Source organism: Belonocnema kinseyi, chromosome 7 (assembly GCF_010883055.1).
Source record: "Belonocnema kinseyi isolate 2016_QV_RU_SX_M_011 chromosome 7, B_treatae_v1, whole genome shotgun sequence".
NCBI classification, from domain to species: Eukaryota; Metazoa; Arthropoda; class Insecta; order Hymenoptera; family Cynipidae; genus Belonocnema; species Belonocnema kinseyi.
The window spans coordinates 98,089,262-98,111,477 of NC_046663.1; the positions used below are offsets into that span (position 1 = coordinate 98,089,262).

A 22,216-nucleotide genomic window follows, 5' to 3' on the forward strand; every position below is an offset into this window, starting at 1 on the left:
AGTGTCTGCTAGATTTGGAAAACTGTCACGAATAAAGACGCTTGAAAGCGAGGTTATGATTCACTTACTTTATTCTCTTTACAGCAGCTATCCACTTGACATTCGTTTGACATACTGCCTTCCTATTGAAATGCATACGAATTGTAATAAAAACACACGCCCGCTGTTTTCGTTACTTGCCACCCCGGGCACTGGCATCGTTTTACTTATCCCCTCCAACCGGCGGCTCATAGCGAATTGGACCGCATCTCGTTTCAGATCTGGGATCACTGGGCTCGAGTTGACCCATTCGATGTAGCATACATTTGCTACTGGGAAAATATGCTTCCAGAGCTTTACGTGTAGTTCAATAAATTTCTCTTAATTCAGGTTAGGTGAGGCCAGGTTCTCTTGGGTAAAGTTATGTTAAATAAGTTGATACCAGGCAAGGCTTGATCCTTCACAGTTATCGACATGTTTTTGAAGTGAAAATTTGCATCACTGGCATTATTTTGAAATTTATTTGCCTCATAGCATGATTTTTCGTCATTTTTTGAGGTTATGGCTCAACCATGACGTAATGGGTGGTTTTTGATACCGAATTTGAATTCAGCGCCCCATAATCCATAGGAATACGTGTGTCTTGTTACCAGATCCGCACACTTTTTTTTGTGTGGCTGTGTTATCTACTGTTGTAAAATGTAATGCCAAATAAAATTCCTCAAGTATCTATAAATAACAAAGAAAGAATGCTTTCTACCAATAAGCGTTGTTAATTTCATTTCAAATTTTTATTTTAATTTATAAGCACGACACAAAAATGTTTCATTTAGATGCAAAGTATGAATAATGAAGAGGTGAATTTTTTTTCAGGTCGAATATTAATGTTTTGTTGTGACAGAATAATCAAGTGTAATATTGCAGTAAAACTTTGTCAGAAAATGCAGTAGTATCCTTAAAAGGTTTCAAGGGATTTTAAAAGATTGAAAGGTTTTTTAAAAATGATTTCTAATGATTTGAAAGATTTGAAGGAACTTCAAGACATTTTTATGAAGTTTTAAAGAATTTGCCAGATTTGAAGGCAACCCTCGATACCTGGCTGAATGCGAGAGTTTATTGTATTTTAAAAGATTCAAAAAGATAATTCTTTTGAAAACTTCGGAATTCTCCGGATTTTTGTCATTTACTTGAATTCTTCTAAATTCACTCAATTTAATGGCGCTTTTGTAAAATATTTTTGGATTAAACAAATTTTTTTCAATTCATTAAAATTTTTTTAAATTTATCTTAACGTGTTTTGCAGTCTCACAAATCGAATTATTTTCAATTCTTTTACATTCTGAAGAACTTAAGTCACATTATTAATGCACATTAGTCATTTTTAGTCACTTTTTGGGGTTAAATAGGGTACTTTTTCACCTTTTTCAAGTAAATTGGACTGCGATAGACCTGAGAGTAATTAATGGAAAATTTATAAGTTTATTTAAAAAACTTTTTTGTTCCATATTAAGAATGTCACAAGATTACAATTTTTTTCGTTAAATAGCAATGATGAAGGAATGTTAAAAATTATGGAACCCCCTATAATAGAAAAACCAATCCAGCACTTTAATTTTAACGTGATGTCACAGAAAATTATGCAATTTTCAATCAGTTTGATTTTAAATTCTTTAAAATTTGTAATGTACTTATTTTCAACTGCATTACTTTACACAAACATATCAAATTTCAAACCTTTTAGTTTTTCAGTTTGAAATGTTAAATTTTTAAATCAAATTTAGTTTTTCGCGTCAAAATTTGTGTTATGTCAAAAAAGTCTTTTGTTGAAACTAGAAAATTGTTTTTTTTGTATTAATCAAATTTTTCTTGAAATAGCCAAAATATTGATGGAACAATTACACAAATTGATTGCACATATAACAAGAAAATGTTTTTGTTGATATGAGAAAACTGTTTTCACAGCAATGCTCGAACAAATAAAGTAAATTCCTAAAATGTACTACACTACGGGATAATACGGAAAATAATATGATTCTATGTTAAAGTAGCAATAAGTTGCGAATAAACTGGTTTTCCCTCTCTTCACACGCGTTAAGTTCCGATTAGCCGAAATTTTCATTGTGAGAACAGAGTTATTCAGCCCACTTTTGTCATTCTAAAGTAGGTAGAGTCGTTAAAAAATTAATGAAAGCTTTCACCGAGCGGAGCTTTTTCTTTATATGTATCAGGTTTTTATTCCGCGAATCGGAATTTCTCGCTTCATGTGCAATCAACGAGCTGCAATGCCGCTTTTAGGCGCTCGATGGAACTCGCTATTATTAAGGATAACAATGCTGGATAATTCGTTTTCAAATTTACAATTCTCTATCTGGAAAATTACGTATAAGTCATATACTGTGTGCTCATTGTCCGCCAGCTGATTTTAGTAATGATTGATTTACAAGCGAATTATTTACGTGTTTCCGGCATGAATTTAGAGAATAAAATTTTTTAGATGATCCTAATTTATTTTTAGTGTAAAGGGAAGAATTCCAATTGGGAAAATAAATATTTTGTTCGAAACTCATGTGTTTGGTGGAAAATTAGTCCTTTTTTAACTAAATAATGAACTATTCTGAAAATTTATCTCTCCGTTTGAAAATGAATTTTTATTTGTTAAAACTTCGTCTATTTTAGTAGAAAATTGATTTTAGCTGAAAATTAAATCATTCCAGTCGAATATTGTCCTGTATATTTTAATATATACTTATATTTCCTGTAAATAATATTTACAGGGAATCTACTTACCTGCAAGATATTTTTAATTCAAAATATATGTTGTTGGTAATATATTTAAGAATATCTTGAAATATTAATTTGTCAAAATTGTATTATTAAGAAATTACTTATCCTTTAATAGAGTTACTTTAACAGGTGAAAACCCCGTTATTTAATTATACATAGAATAGTACTATTTTTATACGTTTAGGTATGTACAAAGATTGAAAAAATCAATATGTATAATAAACTAGCGAGATTTCAGAAAAAAACCTGCAGTCCTCAGGTAATTTTTTTCCAGGACTTGAATAGTCACCCCAGAAATATTTATGAAGCAAAGCTATTTGTAATTTTTTAGTTTTATTTAAGTATTGTTGTTTCTTTGTTTTTAGTCTCTCGATGGTCAGAACATCTACAATTCTTGCTGCACATTGCGAATTGACTACAGCAAGATGCAAAATCTGAACGTCAAATTCAATAATGACAAATCTCGAGACTACACAAATCCGACACTTCCTACTGGTGACCAGAATCTTGATGCAGCAACCAGTCTCGCTCTAGGAGGCGAGCTTCTACCTCAGCTACTTCTTGGTGCAGCTGGTACTCAACAACGTGCCAGAATACCCGGTAGGTATTTTGTCATAATTTTAGGTTCAAAGTCAAATGAAAAATCTTTAAAAAGTCTTTATATATAAAAGATAAAACTTCAAAAACCTTTTTCTGCAGTTTTAGCAAAACTTTAATCAATATTATCAATTTCCATTTTTCTCATGCTTTTGAACCTAAAATATTCAGACAATACATTTGATTTCAATTTACTAAAACACTAATTTCTAAAAGTGCTTGGAAACACTGGAATCGTGGATTAATCCCCTTATGAGAAAAAGTATTGGTAAGTATTGTAAGTAATACTTACCAATCCTTTTTTCATAAGGGTTCAGAAGAAAGGCATTTTTAAAAATTTTTCAATAAATGTATTTGTATATTTAATACATTCTGTGCTTTCTATTTTGATTGTCCTTTTCCTAGGACTACAATTATGCAGTATGATGGAATTCTTCAGATATTATTAGTCCTTAGCATCCTTTTATGAACTATAGAAATTTTAATTTTATCAGATCACGTTTTTTTAAATATTTTTTTTTAGTTGCGGATTTTTATCAAGAATTTTATATTTGAGTGATTTTTTTCATCCGCTTTAAAGATAATTTAAAATTTATTCTTACTTTTATGAGTTTTTATTTTAATTGAGTAGTTGAAGTCAGTGGTGATTTTAGAAGAAAGTATACCGAGTAAAGTAAAATGCTTTATAACCCAAGTACAATAGCGCGATTTTCACATTGTGCGAAAGCTATTGTGCAGAACTAGTATTATATTCAAGGGGATATTTTATTGGCTAAGTTTTCTAGTATTCGAGATTAAAAGCGTCGAAATTGAAAATTATGTTAAATTAAAAACACAAGAATTCGAAAAATTACGAGTTTATTCGAAGCTTTTAATTTTTAGAAGCATTTGGCGTTTAAAAATTCGGAAATTTACATAAATGCTTAAAATTTTTAATCATTAAAAATTAAAGTGTACCAACTTGCTAGAATTAACATAAATGCATTTCAATTTACCATTTTTTAACCTTTATCACTTCATTTTTGGTAGAACTGCCAAACTTAGGAATTTAAATTTTAAAAGAATTAGTATTTAAAATCAAGAAAAAATTTCAATGTCAAAATAAAAAAATAATCTACTTCTATTTCCTGAAAGATAAAAGTAGAATTTTCTTTATTTCTTCTTCCTAAACAAATAAATAACCACACATATTTTCTTCTAATTCTAAATTATCCAGAAATCTTGTTCCAACTCTATTCATGCACTAATACTCTATTTATTTAAATAATAATGAACCAACATATAATCACTGTTTAGATTTGAATTTTCTTTTCATTAAAACTTAAAGAACTTCAAGCACATTCAGTTTTTAAAATAAAAAACTTTTCGAAAGTGGTGGCTAATTTAAGTACACTAGAACTTGGATTTAAGTACGGTTTCGGGCATGACTTGTTGTGGCCTTCAACCATGAATGATTTCTGACTGCCGCGACATCAATTGGCGGAACGACTTAAGTCTGGACGAATTAAATCCAAGTTCCAGTGTTCATTTTAATAAAATTCTGATACGATACATTTATCTTGACTCGGTATACTCGAATTTGAAAAGCCCACGGACTAAAAACTAAACTCTTTTATTTAATAACAACTCTGTTTCTGAGCTGAATAATGACGTCACGTGAATTTCCTGAAGTAGAGTCCCTTGCAGGCGCTCCGAGCGTCCTGGCATCGCCCTTCGCGGCTATGCACGGACTTCCATCGCCGCTAACTGGACCCTACAACGGAGTAGCTCCTGCAGGAGGCCTCGCAGGTCTGGGAGGATTCACCCTTGGTGCTGGAGCCCTGGGTGTACGCGTTCCCGGCAGCCCTCAGCCGTCCTCGGTTTTGCTTATCAGCAATCTCAACGAAGAGGTAAGTGCTCCTATAACTGATCCTGCTTTTGTCATCACCCCTCTGACTCGGCCTTCTGATTCGAGTCCGGGATATTTTCTTTCTTCAACTCAAGACTCAATCTCGATACGATTTCTCCGTGAGGCACGGCAATCGCCTAAAATACTTTCATTTTGAAACTAAGAATTTATGGAAAAAAATAAAGAGGGTGTTAAGCCAACTTCCGGTGCTCGACGTGCCTCGCGGTGGATTTAGTTCGCGACTAAGAATCTAAATATCTCGGTACGTACCTACGTGATCTATCAATGAATAATGAGGTAGTATTACGTTGGCATACCCTGCAGTTTCTCGTCCCTTCTCGAATATTTCTTCGTCGAAGGAACCGATCCAATTTTCTTCAGTGGGTAGAACTAATTCCAAGATAATGGATTGAGAATGGGATCTTTCTAGAATTCGGGATCAATCGGCGAAGAAATCGAACACACGATGCGTTGTTTTCCCTGTCATGTCGTCCATGCCCCCTAATCTTCATTTTCTAAACAGACTGTACGAATCACTCTATGAAGTCACAAATCTCTAGCCCTAAAATCGTAACGTCGTTGCGATATTATCCTTTATCGAGGCGCCTTCGGAGCTCTTATTCATATTTGTCTAGCAAAGTACTGGAACGGATCCTGGGAAAGGACTCTTCAGTGTGAAGGCACCACATGAAACAGGTGCATTCACACCGAAAATATTGTTCATTGTGAACGAACCCGTTTTTCAGTTTTAATTAGAATCAAATTTTATACCTTGAAACGAGTACCTTCACACAAATCAGTATTTCTCCAGAATCCGTTTGCATGTCCTTGGTATTTGCTTTTAGCAGAATTAATGTAATTTCTTTTTAAATTAAAGTTACTGCATTTAGATTTAAATTTAGATAAGAAAATACAAAAAGGAACGGTGGGAGAATGAAAAACAAATTTAAATATTCGATATAAAGTTTTATATTACCTTTCGGCATCGAAATGTCAAAATAGTGTCGCGATATGGAAGGTAAAATGACAACGACGTTTAAAGAGCCGAGGGCGCTTCAAAAATGTGTGTCGGCATCACACCTCGCAGCTGCAACTTGTCACTACTGTACTTTAACTGTGTGTACTACTATCGTTTTTATCGCGCACAAGCTTCGCGTTACGTCTAGAAAAACCACCGATACTACAGTATCACTCTATTTCCTCTTGCTCTCCTATTACATTTTTACAACACATCATTGGTGCAAAAATCCACTGGGCTTTTCACCAAAAGCCAGTATAAAAACTAGATTTTTGTCTTTTCGCGTCATGCATATTGAAGAAACTAAAAATGTACTATTTGGGTTTAAAAATGAAAAAATAAAATTATGAAATTAAAGTTTCGCGCCAAAACTTCTGTTATTTAAAAGGTTATATTTAAGCGTGGCATCTAGTAATTGTGGCGCGAAATTTAAATTTCAAGATTTTATTTTTATTTAAAACTCAGATCCAGTATATGTTTAAAATAAATTTAGTCTTAGTGTTTGATATAAATAATATTACAAATTATAGTGAAAGTTAGAAGGATAAATATTATGCAATCACTTGTAATGTTTTAGTGTTTTGTTGTTAATTGCACTGTAGTTTGCTTGTAGTATCTTTTTAAAAATTAAAATCGACCAATTTTCTCACTTCTTTTCTCATTTGTGCCGTAAATTTTGAAAAACGAATTACGTGAATCTTGTGCGTGCCCATACTATACATTAAATCCTATATACTCGCTGACTACTGACTGGACTCTGTCTGTTCTCTGTGTAGATGGTCACGCCTGACGCTCTCTTTACCCTGTTTGGTACGTCTCCACATTTATATTATTAATTATACTACATTATTTATTATATTTATACACAAGAACCCTGTTGCAAATTTTTAAATTGAGAACATTCATCCAGTTTGAATCGATCGAAGTTGTATTTTTACAATATTCACGAAGATCAATTTTACAAAGATCAGTTTTATAAAAATGTATTTTATAATGATCTATCACAAATCAGGAGAGTAAATTCAATAAATGTAATTTAGATTCTTTTCAACTTATCCTACAAGTTCAAAACACGTTCCTTCTTCCTAAATAAATTTTTTAAATTATACCATTAAAAAGAACATATCCCAGATCACGTCATCTTTATCAACTTTTTCCAGTTTCCGCCAAATTTTGTTTTCTCAAAGCTTATTTAATTACTTCAAATTTCTAATTTTACGTTTAATCCGTTTTCCGATTTTTTTCAAGATTTCAACTTACTTTATTACTACAGCTATGTTTACCGCCATTTACTATTGTCATTGTTGTCATCACCATCACGCCTCACGTCATGTTCTCTATCTACCAGCATCTTTTCTAAATTTTTCATTAATATATTATTAATAATCAGTTTTCAAACACCTTAATATATTACAAGAGCTTTCGCTTAGATTATGTTATTCCAAATAGAGAACTCACTTCTCGAAAGGACCTCATTATTCGGATCCATTCCTTTTTTTCATAACATTTTCTATTAATTTAACGATTCTTTCGTCACGAGTATTATAAATATTTAATTCAATTCATTTTTGTAAGTTAAGATGTAAATTCGGAAAATTTTTTGAAAATAAAATTTTTTAATCAAAGATTTGTAGATTAAAATTAATTGGTTTTACTATTATTTCTAAAAGGATCCGGAGGTGACTCCCTTCTGCATGAATTAGATTTAGTGAAAGAACTTAGTTTTCAAAAACCAAAAATCCAGTTTTTGATAGAAGTAAATTTTAAAAAACATATTTTATTAACTCAAAAGATCGTTACTAATCTTTAAAATTTGTTGTTAAACATTTAGGTGTTTACGGGGATGTACAGCGTGTGAAGATCCTTTACAACAAGAAAGATTCTGCCCTCATTCAGTTGGCAGAACCTCACCAGGCACATTTAGGTATACAAGTATTTTAATTTTAAATAAGTTTTGAGGGTTGTTGCAATCACCTGATTGGAATTTAAAAGGAAAAGGTTCCAATGTTTTTAAAGGCTTACCAATAATTTAAGTTATAGAAGCTTTGGGCTAAGAAAAAAAGCATTAATTCAAAGTTTGATGCTTTTGAGTAAGTCCTTTTGAATTTTTGAGTATGCGTTTTTGTCACAGTTTTTACAGTTAAAAGCATCTGATTTGAAAATTTTCTAACCACACAGGTTTTAATTTTTTTTTAATCTTTAAAATTAATGTTTGATTTTCAAATAAAAGTAATATATAAATTTTGAAGCAGAGTTTGATAGTTTTCAGTTTAACAATTGGTCTCAATAAAAAACTCCCTATATCAAAATAATTCAAACAAAAGAAGTGTATTATTTAGGAAGGAATTAAATGAGAAATTCATCGAACTTGAAAACAACTAATTAGCTGCAAAAATTTCCGAAGTTTAATTATAACATAAAAATTTTAAAACCTTAAGTTAAAAGGACTTTTCTGATTTAAAAATAATTACAATTGTCAAGTTAATAAGTGCATTTGAGAAGTTTTCAATGCTTAAAAACAAGGTTGATTAAGTTGTTTCATTGTTCTATCATAATGATTTTCTACTAAAAACCTTTAAGAGTCTTGTTAGAAACTATGAGGTTTGAAATTGAGCTCGATTTTTCAAATCGGACTTTTAGAAGCCCTGGCATTTTTTCATTAATTAAACGGTTCCCGTGGATATTCTTCTTAAATAAAATTCAAAAATATAACTGAAATATTCACTTCCCAGCTATCACTCATATGGACAAGCTGAAAGTGTTTGGTAAGCCGATCAGAGTGATGCTCAGCAAGCACCAGACAGTTCAACTACCTAGAGAAGGACAACCCGACGCAGGTCTCACCAAGGATTACACAAACAGTCCTCTCCATCGATTCAAGAAACCCGGCTCTAAGAATTATCAGAACATTTACCCACCAAGCGCAACCTTGCATTTATCGAACATTCCGTAGGTTTTGTTTTTATTATTATTATTATTATTATTATTATTATTAAATATAATAATCTTCTAATTCTTATCGTATTCATTAAAAGCATGCGAAAAAATGCAATTAGTGGATGAATAACCTAGATTTATTTTTATTCAATGTTTAATGTAATATATAAATGTATACCTTTCCTGAAATTAAAATCAAAGGAATCCAATAAAATCATTTTCATAGAAATACAATATTAGTATCCTGAGACAGAAGTGGATAAATGAAATAGATTCATTTTCCCGTTATTATTTTTCCTCAACTTAAAATACTATAAGCATATAAATTTGTCTGAGGATAAAAATGGATGAATTGCAATGCTTCATTTGCACATTCATAAAATGTGAAAGATAATTTTTTTTTACGAGGAATGTTCATAATAGAAAATCCTATTCAAAAAAAGTGGTTTACAGATATGTCTCAAAAATCTCATAATCCTTTTTGTTGCAAACTTTATTGAATTTTTATTACTTGAACTTTTATTATACCTTGAATTTGGAATTTTTTTAATTAATTGTGCCAATAATTATTTTTATTCCGAAAAATTATAGAAAACCTTATATTAATTGAGAAAAACAATTTTAACAATTTTAGGTTGTGTTAGTGTTTTACACCGAAAATGGTTGTTTTTTAGTCTATTTTAAATAGTAAAGAATGTCCAAGAAATTACTTCTTTTTCGGCTTTGTTAGCATTTTTCCGTTTATAGTTTTTTTTAAGAATCTGATTTATAATGTTTATAATTTTTGAACAATTTTAGGGTAAGCTTTACTTTTATCATAAAAAATTCTAAAACAAAAATCATTATATTTTTAACAAGATTCAGAATTTTTTAACAATTTTGGAATATTATGGTTTTATTCGTCGGAAGATAGTATTTATCATGTTAAAAAAATTATATTTTACAGAAGATACACGAATCTTAAAAAGTTTAGATTATATTAAGGTCTTATACCAAACTTTGATATTTTAAAACAAAAATCATGATAGTTCGAGCAATATTTCCAATTTTTGAACAGTTGCAGTTTATATTAACATTTTTCAGAAAAAACCAATTTAAAAAATACATTAGATTTTAATGGATCATAATTTTCAACAATTTTACAATTGATTTAGAATAAAAAATCATTATAATTTTAACAATGTTTAGAATCTGAATGTTTTATTGTTTTGCATCAGGATTTTTTTCAATCATTCATAAATCATTTTCGTAATTCGAAGACAAGTTATGATTTTTTTAAACTTTAGGTTACGTTGGCGTTTTACAGCGAAAACTCGTATTAAAAAAAGTATAATTCAATTTAATTTTCTTTACAAAAATAGCACTAATTGCAAATTTACTGATTACAATGTTTTAAATTGAATTTGTATTGATACAATTTAGTAAAGTGTACGTGCTTTTCTTTATTTTAGAAGATGTAAAATTAAAAACTTGACTATGAGTCCCACAATCATCAAATTATATGAAATTCGATTTTTAAATTTCTAAAATTTAAGAGTTTTTTAAATGGTAAGTCTTTAAAATTGTAGAAGTTTAAATTGTAAATCTTTATCGTGAAAAACTTATAAATAAAAATTATGCAAGTTTCAAGTTTTACAATTAATAATTCTGTAATTTTTATTATTTAAATTGGGAATATCTTTGATTTGGAAGAATTAGAGTTGAAGACTTAACTTTTCATCTTCAAAATCATCAAAAATTCAGAATTTTTATTTACATACATTTAAAATAAAACGGGTTTAAATCGTAACTCTTTAAAATGGTAGAACTTGGAATTCTAAGTCGTTCAAAATTGAAGAGATTTTAATGTTTACAAATTTACAATTCAAAATGTTGCAATTTTTTAAGTTTTAAAAATTAAAATGGTTTAAAATTGATCAAAATTCGAATACAATCAATTTTGTCAAAATCATCCAAATTTAAGATTTTTTCAAAGAGTTTTAATTGTAACTCTTTAAAACTTTAAGTTGTAAATTAAAAAAATTATACACTTTTTAAAATTTAGACAATTTTAGATAAACCCTTTTGCAAGTTTTTATGATTTACAATTACGAATTATTTCATTTTGATGATTTGCATTAGAAATTTTTATAATTTGGAAGATTTTTAATTGAAAACTTGACTTTTGATTATCAAAATCATGCAAATTCAAGCATTTTTTTAAATGCATATTTAAAATTAAAGAGTTTTTAATTTGATCATTTACAAATGAAAAGTATGCAATTTTTTAGTTTTATAATTTACAAAGCTGCAATTTTCATGATTTACATTGAAAAGTTCTTCAATTTTCCAATTTGTCAATTGTGAAAATTTTCATAATGGATCAGTATTGAATATGAAAGACTAAGAATTTAGAATCTCCTTAAAAATATCTTATTACTGCATATAATCTCATATCAAATTTTGAATTTTTTCTTAGCTTATAATTCCTATCGGGATCAAATCTGACATTCAAACGAAAGTTACGGAGTACTCAAACCACAATGTATTTGGACGGCCCTACACTTGCTTTACATGCCAATTTCGTATCAAATATCGTACATCACTCGTAGTGATGTAATATACTATAATACTACGTTAACTTATAATTATTAAAGGAAATGATTAGTAACTATTTTTTATTTACAGAGCGACTGTTTCCGAAGAAGAGATCAAGGATGCCTTCACGAAGGGTGGCTTCACAGTAAAGGCTTTCAAGTTCTTCCCCAAGGACAGAAAAATGGCTCTTATTCAAATGTCAAGTATGGATGACGCAGTAGCCGCTCTGATTGTAAGTGTAGAGCAGAATTATTTTAATTTAATAGAGTATCAGTATTTAAATTCAGTGCTTCATCAACTAAACTCAATTAATATGGGCTGTATGATATGTGGAATGTGTCGAGAATGAACGCCTGGAATATTTATGCGAGCCTTTTAATGCTGAATATGTCAGTTTTGAATTTAATTGGTTCAGAAGTAAATATTTAATTATAATATTTAGTTTCCGGGTGGATTGGGAATTTTGAATTTGAATATTGAAAGTGTTAAAAATTAAAACTTTTAATAGTTGCACCTGGAACTGTTATCCTGTTTAGTACCAGTCATTTGATCCATGTCTATCTCTCTTTGATTTACGTTTATCCTTTTCTATCTGTTTGAAAATCCAAAATCTTGATTTCTCTTTCCTTTTTCTTCCTTTGTTTGGTGTCAGGCCTCACATACCGGCCCCTAAATCCCCTAGTGTACCCTATATTCAATTAAGGTACCTAAAGTACTCTATTTTCAAAATTTGGTGCCTATGGTACCCTATGTGAAGCCCACAACCTAACTTTTAATAATATCACTTTTCTTTCAATAAATTAATTCATGGTTTAATCACTATTTAATTTAGGTTTATACCTATTTCTGAAGTGTCTTAAATTCTTTTGAAATATTTTAGGGTATTTTTAAAGATTCCGCGAAAGTTTTAATAGATTTCAATATTTTAAAGGGGTTTTTAAGGTTTTAGGACTTATGAGGTCTTAGGATATTTAAAAAGATTTCACGGGATTCTGTAAGGTTTCCAAGGATTTCAATGATTCTAAGAGTGTTTCAAAGTTCTCAAGGTATTTTAACAAATTTTCCAGGTTTTCAGGAAATATTAGGTTTCATAGAATGTTTCGAGATTTTATAATTTTATATAATTTTATAAATCTTATTAATTTATCCTGAATTCTTTGGAATTTTTTTCGAATTGCATAAATTCACTGAAGTTCTTCTGGATTTTCTCAACGCTATTTAATTCAATGGATTTACAAAAAAATGTTTTAAAGTTTTTAAATAAGTGATCCTGGGGATCAATTGATAAAATGATCCAAGGTTTTGAAATATTTTTATGGAATTTTTTCCAATACCTTAGCATTTTCAAGAGCGTTAAAAATGTGAAAGGATTTCAAAACGTTTTAAAGGATTTGAAGTTTTTTAAGTCATTTTAAAAGATTATAATCATTTTCAATTTATTTCAGTAATTTAATGGGAGATCGAAGGATTTGCAATACTTGAGGGATGTAAAAGATTCTCAGGCTTTTTCAAGGGATTTCAAAATGATACTGAAGGATTTGAAATATTTCAGGAAATTGTAAAAGATTTAAAAGAGATTTCAACAAATTCAAGGGATTCTTAAGGGCTTTAATAATTTAAAGGAATTTAAACAAATTTTCCTGCGGGTTTAAAGAAGTTTCCAGAATTTTTTGGTAGATTTCACGTGTTTTTATAATATTTTAATGGATTTCAAAGAATTTATTTACAAGAAGTGAGAGATTTTGTAGAGTTTAACAAATTTCAAGAGATTTTTAAATATTGTTTGCAATTCATTAGGAATTCGCCCTGACTTGTTATTAATTTATCCTAAATTCTTTTAAATCCTTTTTAATTCATCTAAATTTACTCACCTTAAATTCATAGATATTTTATCAAATTCTTTTAAATTTTCTTTACTTTTTCTAAACTCATTTTGAACTTACTCAATTTAATACATTTTTTGATATTATTTAATTGTTTTGAATTCACTTGATGGCTTTTTTGTGTTTCATTTTTTATGAATTTTATCGAATTAATTTTAATTCTTTTGACTTGTTTTGTTGCCATTAGTTGTTGTTTTTTTCTTAGAAATTAGTAGGGTTTCAAAGATTTCAAATTATTTTTTGAAATGCATCTTGAATTCTTATTAATTTATACTTAATTTTTTTTTAATTCTTTGGGAGTCCCTTGATTTAATTTACTTGAATTCATCTAAATTTGATCAATTTGACTTAATTCAATACATTTTTTTTAATGTTTAAAAGTTTTTATTTAAATAATCCTGAGAATCAATTGATAAAATAATCAAAGGATTTGAAAGATTTAGGCATTTTTTTTAAATACCTTGGCATTTTCAAAAACTGAAGAAAAATGTACAAGGATTTGACAATATTTTAAATATTTTAGTTTATTTAAAAAGGTTAGAAGTAATTTTTAATTGCTTCTAGTAATTTAATTGTATTCAAACCGGTTTGCAATATTTTAGGGTTTTGTAAAAGATTCCTAGACATTTTCAACGGCTTCAAAAAGATTCAAGTAGGGTTTGAAATATTTCAAGAGATTTTAAAATATTTTTGCAATTCATTCAGACGTTGCCCTCAATTCTTATTCATTTATCCTGAATTATTTAAAAAAATTTGAATTCTTCTAAATTCATTCCGTTTTACACAATGCAGTGGATTTCTAAACAGTTTTTAAATTTTCTTGAGTTCACTTTAAGATTGTTTTTTAAATTCAGTTTGATTTTTTTATTTGTTTCATCGAATTCTTCTCGATCCCTTAAATTTCTCAAAATTAAATCAAATATGAATGAAATAAATAAATTTTTTTCGATTTAAAAAATTCCAATTAATTTGAATTCTTTTAAATCTTTGTAGTCAATTATCACTTTTTTGGTTAGAAATAAATAGGGTTTCAAATGTTTCAAGAGACTTTCAAATATTTTTTGCAATTCATTTAGGTGTTGCCCTCAATTCTTATTCATTTATCCTAAATTAGTCAATTTTTAAAATTCTTTTTAAAGTGTTTTTGTTTCACTTATGATTGTTTTTTAAATGCAATAAGATTTTTTTATGCATTTTATCGAATTATTCTCGTTTCCTTTATATTCGTATAAATTCACTCATATTATATTGAAATAAATGGATTTTTCGATTAAAACAAAAATTTTCAATTCATCTGAATCTTTTTGAATCTTTATAGTCATTAAGGTAGTTGTGCTAAAAGTCAGATATCTGACCAAAATAGTTGTTCTATGATTTTGAGAATTAAAATATAACTGATGTCATTTCAAATAAAAAAATTTTTTTATTAAAAATCATTAAATTCACAAAAAATACGTCGCTTCATACCAATTTTTGAAAAATTATTGTATTTCTATGAATTACGACTTTTTCCGGACAGCATTCTCTACAACTCTGTTTCAAATTTTGAAATTAAATTTTTCTATGGCTGAAATCGTTAGAATAATTTTTGTAAGAAAACATTTTTGAAAAAAATAATTATATTTTAAGATTATTTAGTTATTTTCAAAAATAGAAACAGAGTTGAAGCCTTTGGTCCTTATATTTTATCCCATAGGGACTGTAAGGCCTGTGAAATATAAATCTCCAGTATCGTTCTGATTTTGAATCCCAATTTTTTCATAATTCGCTATTTACTTGCAATACCTTCATTAGGGTTTATCGAAAAAGCTAAAAATTTACGCGAAGTTCTATTAACAATGAAAACTTTCTTTTGGCAGTTAAAACATTTTTCTAAAGTTTCATAAAAAAAATTCCTTCTGTCTCCGAATCGTAGATGTAGCTGAATATCTCAAAAAACGAAGCACTTTTTCAAATTTGAACAGTATTAAGTATTTGTTTGAGATTTAAATTATCAATCAGAATAGTTTAAAGCAAACGATTTATACTTCTATAGCGATCATTTCGTTAACATATTTTTTACCTTCTCTAATTGACTGAATTTTTCAAAAATCGAAAAGAATCGACTTTTTCGCTATTTTCTTAGGGTCACGATAAATTGCGCGACCATTTGACCATATAATGTGTAATATACATTAATAGTATATGCAATATTTTCGAACGATAATATATAACGAATGTTTTCATTGAAATAATTGTTATTGACTTTGAATTACAAGAAAATATTTAAGTCAGATGTAAATTATTATCAGAAAAAATAGTTTGAAGCAAGTGGATTTGTACCTACATATCAAAAAATTAATTAATTAAGAATGAATAATAAATAATTGATTAGGGAGGGTAAATAATATTTTAACGGAATTATCGCTATACAGGTATAAATCGGCTCGCTTTGAACGATTTTTATTGATATTTTAAATCTAAAAAAAATTGTTTGCTGTTTAAATGTGAAGAAGTGCTTCATTTTTTGTTAGATTTTTAGCTATATATTAACCTACAATGTACAAAAAATGTTTCTGTAAATATCCCTACGTTTTTGTATTTGTAACAAAACCTGTACAATAACTGCGTTCAAGATAGTGAACTTCCAACTAGAAAAGTAAAAAAACACCACTTTCAATATAGTCGTTTTACAACATTTTGGGAATTCACGTCTCTGAAAATAGGAAATAATTTTACTCAATTATTTCCTACTTTCATAAAGGTACTTTCCCAAAATTTTGTAAAAGAATTACATTTAATGTGGTGTTTTTACTTTTACAGTTGGAAGTTGACCATTTTTAACGCAGTTATTTTACAGGTTTTGGTACAATTACAAAAACGCAGTGGATATTTGCAAACAATTCTTTTACAGTGTACATATTAAGCATAGATTTTCTTTTTTGGATTTTAACGATTTAATACTTGTTTTTCAGAAAATGCACAACCACCAGCTGAGTGAATCCAACCACCTGAGGGTATCGTTCTCAAAGAGCAACATCTAACAAGAGAGACCACCTTGTGAGCCACAGTGGTTTCAGCCCTACGCCCTATACCACTATTGGTACCCCAGTGCCGTATACGACTGATTGACTGGTTGACCGATCGATTGATCCTACTTGATTTTCAAATCACCATCGTCGCAGTGAGTCCTGGTGCTCGAAAGACAACCAATGTGCGATTTCATCCTAAAAACACTATCGCGCGAAGATAAACGCTTCTTCCGATGATTTTTGCCGTGTCCTTATTACGGCACACAAATGCCAGTCCTAATTTCTCCGGTCGACCTAGGGCTTCTTCGGGGCTAGGAATAAATCGCCGGAGCGTCCTGGAAACAGGACGCTGACGGCTCTGACTCTCATAAGAATTCACAAACCCGACCTGCGCAACAGAGCTTCGCTGAACTATTAAATGACCCAAATGGATTGCTAAACCTAGATATTTGAAATCTGACTTCCTGTTGTCTGACTGTTGACTAAAAAAGAGCAAAAAAGAGAAGAAACCGGTTGTATGCAGAAGGGCTCTGCTGACAGTCCTGAATTCTTGTACAGAGTTAACGTATGATAATCCTAAGATAAATATATTTTACAAGCGTCACGCTGGTCGTTCGCGACGGGAGAAATGACTCTCGCCGGATCGACAAACCTACATTGATATAATGTACGATTTAAGAATTTTTAAAGTTAGATGAAAACAGGCAACTTTACTCATAGGATAGAAGAGAACCCGCGACGAATCGACTGTCGTCGCTCGAGATGATAGATAGTTTCTCGATTACTCAATCGAGCGCTGTATTATTTTCCGAATCCGGCCCGCTTCTCGTCTTGGATTATCCCCGATTGTGGGGATTGGAAGGCGCCGAAACGCGACGGACGAGGAAAACACAAGTAATTATTACACTTAAGAGTAAGCCAATGTCATGGGACTCTTTGCGAGGTGCTACTGTCAGCTTCGTCGACGAATCGATTCTCTCCGTTGCGTTGGTGCAAACAAGCGACGATAGAATCGGTCCGCTCAGAGAATTTCCAAATTGGTTGCTGAGCGTCGTAGACAGTCTAAACGCCGAGGGAGCCACGAGTCACTGTTCAAGGGCACAGAGCGACTCGGTGGCTTCGATTGATTACGAATCTTTTGTAAATAACGACTCGCAAAGTCGAAGCAAAGTTCGATCGCTACGAAACTGTCTAAGTCGCGAGGGTGTTTATTTTTATAATTTTTATCCTTCGATTCGACGATAAGTATTACATACACGCACACGTCGCCACGAACAGACTCGACACTCACACAGACACAAAAAGCGCACAGACACAGAGGACACTGGACACGTTTTCATAGTTAACTAGAGATTTAGGAATGCGTAGGACTAACTATCTTAAGGTAGACTATAGGAGAGGGAAGGAGGATTGAACGTTGAACATATCTCTATTGCGAGTTTCTACGTGCGAGCACGCATATTTGTTGCGATTCTTCTTTCGGTAAGAAGGGACCTCTCGAAAAGTCCCTTGCTATCGGGCGAGATCTCGCGGGAGTGTCGACAAAGAGATACGGTACCTAGGAATCTGTTGTGTTTCAATGTTCATAGTGGCCGTGGAGGATTGTAAATGAGTTAATGATGGTTAATCGACAGAGCGTGGTGTGCAAGAGACCAAGATTTATCGACAAGACTAGAGACAGGTGGAGAAAAAAAAACGGAACGTTTCTCACTCTGTGATCCAACGGACGATCCACTTGAAGTTGTTTCGAGTAAGCGTTTGAGCATTTTGGTCTGATCGACATGACGTTCTGTTGGAGTCAATTAAATCCTAATGATACATATTTAGATGAAGAGAACAGATTCGAGAGAATGATTGAGAAAATGGAGACGTATGTCTGAAAGTGAATGGTAGATAGAGAAAGAAAGATAGGGAACATGTAGTTTGTGAACAAACTAAAAAGCGAGTGCCGGCCCGGCAATGATGTTTGTGCCAAAGTAGGCTAGCTCTAATTCTACGCGTGGATCATTCGTGAGGAGTAGGTATTTCGAAATCCAGTGATGAGGCTGAAACCAAATGATGGGGAATTTTCATTCTTCAAGTTTGGATGCAGCCTCTCGACCAATGAGCGCTGGAAATAAAGGTAGTTGCCGGCATGAGCGAAGGGGCCAGTCTTTGCATCTACGATCTGTGTCTTTCGAATCTCTGAGATATTTGCTAATGCAGCGACAATTACACTTACAAAATGCCTCCTGGCACACCATTTTTTCTTCAGAGTTACACCACAATACACATCAGGAAGTTCTAGTATTAATTTCATTACTGCAAGTATTTTTTTGTTAAGTCATTCGCTTTTATTATCTCGCAATATCATTAAGAACCGACAACACAGCTTATCTCTATTCTACTGTTTTGCCATTTCCCGCTTTCGTTTATTCATTATTTCTCATTTACCCATTATAATTTCTATACATTTGCAATTAAATTCTAGCATTAAGCCTCGAGTATTATACTTATAACTGTCTAGCGCGCGAACTGACAGCCCTATCGCTTCAATACATTTACACTGGTTAGCTCGTCTTTATCAAATCAAGTTTCGGTAGCGATTCAATTTTTGTTTTTAATCTAATTTCAAAATCCGTTGCTCTTGCCTGGAGTTCTAAATAGGGGACATTTCGTCGACGAGAATATACTAAAGTAACCTGATCGAGATCCTTCTAGAAAGTTATCTAGAATATTCTAGAAACTTAGCGCGGATATTGTCGGTAAGGTAGGAATCTTGGTCCAGAATATATCAAAACCTTGAAATTCTCAGTGTATTCTCGAATTCGAAATTATTCTGCGATTTTTAATTCTCCAGAATTTGAGATCTAGATTCTTGCTAGTTCGTCAGTTTCCTTGGCGGGCTTTTATCAAATATGGGAACAGGTGCCAGTCTTCTTTAAGCGATAAATAAAAAAAGGCTACTAATAAATCCTTAAGAAGTAGAATCTCGATCTTGCGATTAGTCTTGGTCGCATTTTAAACGATATGTGTTCGAGTGACCAGTTTGCATTTCACTAAAAAAAGAAAAATCGTCGATGGGGCAGTGGTCGCGAGCAGAATCTGTACAGGGTGCTCCGAATTTCCATCTTCATTCTCGGGAAATGATGCCGCTACATTACATTTAGAATGCCAACCCTTATATTTTTTTACGTTTCCTTGTTTAGACACAAAACACTGACAACTGTCGGAGCATGCTGTAGACATTTCGATCGACTATCACATTAGCTGTGTTGAGGGGGGCCGAGGTGAGAGTTGGAATAGCCAGCACTCGCTACAAGGTGTCAAAGAAATTCCGGCTTTCGAATTTTTCTAAAAAAAAAAGAATCTTCGGTAACAATTGAAAGCCGAAGTTTTCAATTTTTTTCGAAATTCGTAGCCTGGATTTGGCCATGTAGTAGACAATGCTTAGCCTGCAGAGCATATAAATAAAAAATGAATATTTATAGATATATGAAAAATGAACTTATAAAAATGACTCTTATGAAAAAAAAACACTTATGGGATGTAATTATTCTCCTATATATTTGATATGTCGCATTGTAACACGTGTGTCTGAATTGCGCGACGGCTGCATCCCGATGTTCTATATTTTATTAATAACGAGTAAGTCTAGAATAAACTAAAGTAACTTTCCGAATTTACCTTGATGTTCGTGAAAAGTAATGTGTAATAACAAAGTAACAAATCTGCGACCCACTCAAGCACAAATCGCGTACAGACGAAACACTTTTGAGCAGTGAAGACACGTGATACAATTTACTGACAAGGACAATTGTGTATAAAATGTAATTCGATTCGACACAGGGTTTACAAGGAGTGAGTTTCAATTAAAGGGACTCGGGGGAATGAGAAGAACTCGAATTTAGTAGAACTTCAGGAAATAGTTTAGAGAAATTGCCGGATAATCTCCATCTCCTTTTCCTCGTCTGATCTTCTGATTGAAATTGCGAAAATGGAGAGAAAAGAGTCTTAGCTCAGCGATTCACGGCAAGGAAGAAAAGCTGCTTTGTTATTGAAAATCATTTTCACTTCCACGTTCGCGTCAGTGTTACTGTGTCGATGTTATGAAGAGAAAAGGATAAAGAGACATAGGTAGTATTAGGTAATTTTGGAGAAACAGATCCAGAAAAAACTGGCTGCGACACCTTAGGTTCCCCGAATTCTTAGGTAATGTCGTTAGGTTTAATTCTATAACTGATAGGGGTTTAGAGCGATAAGCGAGAAAAAGAGAGTAAGAGATAAGAATAGCTTAGCGTTTTAGAAACTCCTTTTTACTAAGCTCTGATTACTACTGAATGTGCATAGTCAAATGACAATCACTCTTTATCGACTTTTATCAGTCGGCTTTTCCATTTGCTAAATTTCTTGTCACGTCCTTTTTTTTCTTTTTTTTTCTTTTTGGAAACGCCTTTTTCAATATTTTCTTTATTTCTCCGCCTGGATCGCCCATCGTAATAAGGAAACGTAAAAAATAAAGATACCAATATTGGGCCAGGAATTGCGTTGCAAGTCACAATCAGCTCGGCTCCGGCAAGACAAATCATTTTTTACGAAACGAAAAAAAAAATTGTCAGAGCGAGCGTTTTAAGGGTTAAGCTCTTTATTATAGTTAGTTGATTAGAGATTAGAGAAGAACCTGAGAATGAAAACGCGCACGCAAACACTGTCACTGTCACTGTCACTGTCACTGTCACTGTCACTGTCATGATGAATCAGAACAAGAAAAAATTCCCGCCCGCACGTACATTCTCATTATTATAATATTCTGAGGAAACGATACGAGGATCAAATTGGCGATTTTATTCTAATGAGATTTATACCTCCAAGAAACAGAGACACACTTGCATGATTCAATACTTTCATTATACATAATCATCAATCTATAAATTTACACAAAAATTACCTCAATCTTGACTACAAGCGTTTTCGCAGTCTTTTTGCACAAAAACAGATTTGGAAGTTCCTTTTTTTGTTATTGCCTGCTCTGTGTGTTTTTTTGTTTTCATTATATTATTATTGTTAAATGTCTCTCCGATTTTCTTTTTTTATTTTACAAAATTCACGCTCTTCCAAATCTGTCTTCAACTGCATTCATTTATTTCCTTTCGACGTCTTTGCCGGTATTTATTGTGACTGTTACTACCGCTATTGTTGCTAATGAAATAATTACTATATCGACCGCTATCATTATTATTATTATTATTATTATTACTATTATTACTACTATTATTATTATTATTATTATCATCATCATAATTATTCATTTTTATCGTCCTTCTATCCCTATGATTATTATCTGTATCTACTACTATTACTACTATCATCGATATTGTCGATTATTATTTTATTTTAAGTGCCTTTACATTAGCGTTAGTTTTGTGCGTGTTGCCTGGAGTAACTTTTCAAGGCCAAGTTCGCTATAAACTAGCTTTTACTTATCGTTGTATTCCTATCTTTGTAACGGATTTAATTTTAATTCACTAGCCTTCTTCCCCTGCCTTCTCCACACTTTTTTTGT

The 22,216-nt window shown here is 31.3% G+C and overlaps 1 protein-coding gene across 5 annotated transcripts in view; it reads left to right on the forward strand.

Annotated features, from left to right (window-relative positions):
- Window positions 1–21,906, forward strand: part of LOC117177570 (polypyrimidine tract-binding protein 1) — a 636,848-nt gene extending 614,942 nt beyond the window's left edge. For 2 of the 5 annotated variants that reach the window (XM_033368386.1, XM_033368391.1), the window contains exons 9-16: window positions 3,129–3,363; window positions 3,766–3,780; window positions 5,032–5,249; window positions 7,043–7,076; window positions 8,098–8,190; window positions 8,999–9,215; window positions 11,871–12,012; window positions 16,618–21,906. In XM_033368386.1, the coding sequence (XP_033224277.1) occupies window positions 3,129–3,363; window positions 3,766–3,780; window positions 5,032–5,249; window positions 7,043–7,076; window positions 8,098–8,190; window positions 8,999–9,215; window positions 11,871–12,012; window positions 16,618–16,686 (1,023 nt within the window). In that variant the 3' untranslated portion in view covers window positions 16,687–21,906. The remainder of the gene's footprint in view (window positions 1–3,128; window positions 3,364–3,765; window positions 3,781–5,031; window positions 5,250–7,042; window positions 7,077–8,097; window positions 8,191–8,998; window positions 9,216–11,870; window positions 12,013–16,617) is intronic. The other 3 variants (XM_033368387.1, XM_033368388.1, XM_033368389.1) reach the window with 3 other exon arrangements.
- The last annotated feature ends 310 nt before the right edge of the window (window positions 21,907–22,216 follow it).